The sequence below is a fragment of the Anopheles cruzii genome, unplaced genomic scaffold (assembly GCF_943734635.1).
Source record: "Anopheles cruzii unplaced genomic scaffold, idAnoCruzAS_RS32_06 scaffold03100_ctg1, whole genome shotgun sequence".
Lineage (NCBI taxonomy): Eukaryota > Metazoa > Arthropoda > Insecta > Diptera > Culicidae > Anopheles > Anopheles cruzii.
This window is the reverse complement of record NW_026456685.1, coordinates 1-2,454: the sequence shown is the minus strand read 5'-3', so window position 1 is coordinate 2,454 and position 2,454 is coordinate 1. Positions and strand designations below refer to the sequence as shown.

The 2,454-nt window shown below is 48.3% G+C and overlaps 1 protein-coding gene across 1 annotated transcript; it reads right to left on the bottom strand.

Annotated features, from left to right (window-relative positions):
* Positions 1–308: 308 nt before the first annotated feature.
* LOC128276929 (dnaJ homolog subfamily B member 14-like) lies at positions 309–2,231 on the bottom strand. Its single transcript, XM_053015389.1, has 2 exons — positions 1,855–2,231; positions 309–525 (listed from the first exon to the last, which is right to left on the bottom strand). Exons 1-2 carry the CDS (start codon positions 2,229–2,231, stop codon positions 309–311), a joined length of 594 nt encoding a protein of 197 aa, XP_052871349.1.
* Between the last annotated feature and the right edge of the window lie 223 nt (positions 2,232–2,454).

Sequence of the window (2,454 nt, the reverse complement as noted above, 5' to 3'; positions counted from 1 at the left end):
AGTATGATGCAATCCGGACAGCGATTCTGATAGGTCACATCGAAGCCGCGTTGTGCGGATTAGAGACGAATTATGTTAAGCTATTGCAGCTCAAAGTCTCTATAATCCATAAGAAAAAAAAATGCGTTGTACGGATAACTACTTTTAGCACCGGCAGAATGTCTTCGAGAAGAACTCGGTGGAGGATCTACGAATGGTGGAGGTGATCGTCTCGAAGACCTTGAATGATCGCGTCTATTGGTTTACCTATCATCCTGGCCTCCATGTGACTTGTTGTAGGTGAAGCCGCCGTGATCGTCTGTAAAATGTCACTTCGAGGAACCCGGTGAAGGTCTTGCACGGTCCACCGGTGGGTTTCCACCTTCGGAAGATCCACGACTATCGTAGTCTGCTCGCCGCTCATCGTCGCTCAGTGTTGCGAATACCTTGTTCACGATTTTGTAAGCTTCAGCCGACCCAGGGGCTTTAGCTTTGTCCGGGTGCACCTGTAATACTAGCTTCTTGTAATGCTTTCTTTCGATGCGTCTATCACAACACACAACACTTCGTACAAATCTTTAGACTTTAGCACGCGCTTCACGATGTCCGCCGGCTTCCGACGGCTTATCTCCTCCCGGATTTGCCGTTCGTTGGCGAGGTTTATTGCTGCCCTTCCCATTCTCCGTTCGCTGCCGGGGAACCGACTCTTCACTCGTTTGCAGTGACGTTCGTGTGCTGCCTGACCCGGAACTGGACGCGGTAGGCTTCATGCGCTTCAGCAATGCTTTCGCCTCTTCCAGCGGATACATCGATTGGGATTTTTTCAGCAACTTCTCTGCCTTTACTAGATTTCCTGCATCAAAGGCACCCGTTGCCAGCTCAAGGCAACGTTTTGCTTCGTCTTTGTTAGCCTCCATTTATGCTTACTACCGTAACTGGCTATTGTAACACTTGTGCACTCCGCTAACCACCGTCGATTAGAAATGAATGCAAACATTCAATCGGAACACTCCTTTAAATAGTGTTGATAACAGCACCGACCAATGGATAACGCTAATCAACAATCCTCTATTGTTGGCGAGATAAAACGTAACATAATAAAAACGTGAATGAACACTGCTGTCGCCTGCAGTTCTAATATACATTTCTGAAAAGGTGTGTCTAAATTGCAAGATTTGAGCTACATCTTATTGGTTAGATAGTAACCAACAAGAATGAATGGATCCTTAATCGGCTAACAACTCCTGGTAACCATAAAGCTGTTTTATTGCACGAGCTATTAAATTGAAAAATTTGAGACGATAAGCAACTGAACTGGCCAGAGGATCAATGGGCGGCGAGAATAACGTTGATTCGAGCAATGGTCATCGATCAGTCGGTGATTGTCAGTGATTGGAACGTTTTCGTTCGAATTGACCGGTGATAAATACGCTCCTGGGACGGAAGTAACGACGGAAGTTACACTACTTTCGAAAAGCAAGATAAAAACGAATTCTCAGTTACTTAAATAACAGCTGCGTGTATATTTCGTCTGAAATAAACTAGTGATTCGCACAACTCACGGTACACCCGGCCCGGGTGCGGAACAGCTGCTGTTGCTTCTGCTGTTAACGCTGCTGTTGCTGCTGCCGTTGCTTCTTTCGTTGCTGATGCCGTTGCTGCTGCTGTTGCTGATGTTGTTGCTGCTGCTGCCGTTCCTGGTGACGTTGCTGGTGCCATTGTCTCTTTCGTTGCAGGTGCCGTTGCTGGTGCGGTTGCTGCTGTAGTCGCTGCTGCAGCACCAACATCATTTGTTGCAGTATTTCCTGCTGTTCTAGCTGCTGCTGCCGTTGCTGCTGCTGCCATTGCTGCTGCTGCCGATGCTGGTACCATTGCTGTTGCTGTTGCGGCTGCGGGAAGCCTCCGCCGAAGAATATGTTGAACGAGTCGTTCGGGTACCCCTCCGATTCAAAGTCCGGCCGAAAGGTGAACTCGTTCTGGCCATAGGTAAAGCCAGCCCTCGGCCTTTTACGGCCCGGCCCGGAACCGTTGTTGGTCGTGCGGTTCAGATCGTAGGCTTTCCGTTTCTTCGGTTCCGATGGCTTGTACGCTGCTTCCCGGTTCATGCGTTTCAACAACAGTTCCGCCTCCGGCAGCGGATACAGGGTTTGTGACTTTTTGAGCAGCTGTTCCGCCTTTGCCAGATTTTCTGCGGTCAGCGCGGCCTTAGCCAGTTCAATGCAACGTTCCGCTTCGTACTTGTTTATTTCCATCGTAGCACTGTCTGGAAAACGGGCCACCCTCGGGCAGTTTTGACAGTACACCAGTTTCTGCGAATCGTGACTTGGTATCTGTTGAATTTCTCGTCGCCAGATGTTATATCTGTATGTATTTTTACTAAGTAATTATGGCTTGGTATTTTATGATGCAACACTGAGTAGATCGTAGAACAGCGTCCGGTGCGCACAAGATCTCTGAATTGAATTCCTCAGAATT

Coding starts and splice junctions, on each gene's coding strand:
- LOC128276929 (XM_053015389.1), bottom strand. CDS start 2,231: ATGGAAATAAACAAGTACGAAGCGGAACGTTGCATTGAACTGGCTAAG. Junction 526..1,854: donor CCGCAGCCGCAACAGCAACA/GCAATGGTACCA, acceptor GTGTTGTGATAG/ACGCATCGAAAGAAAGCATT.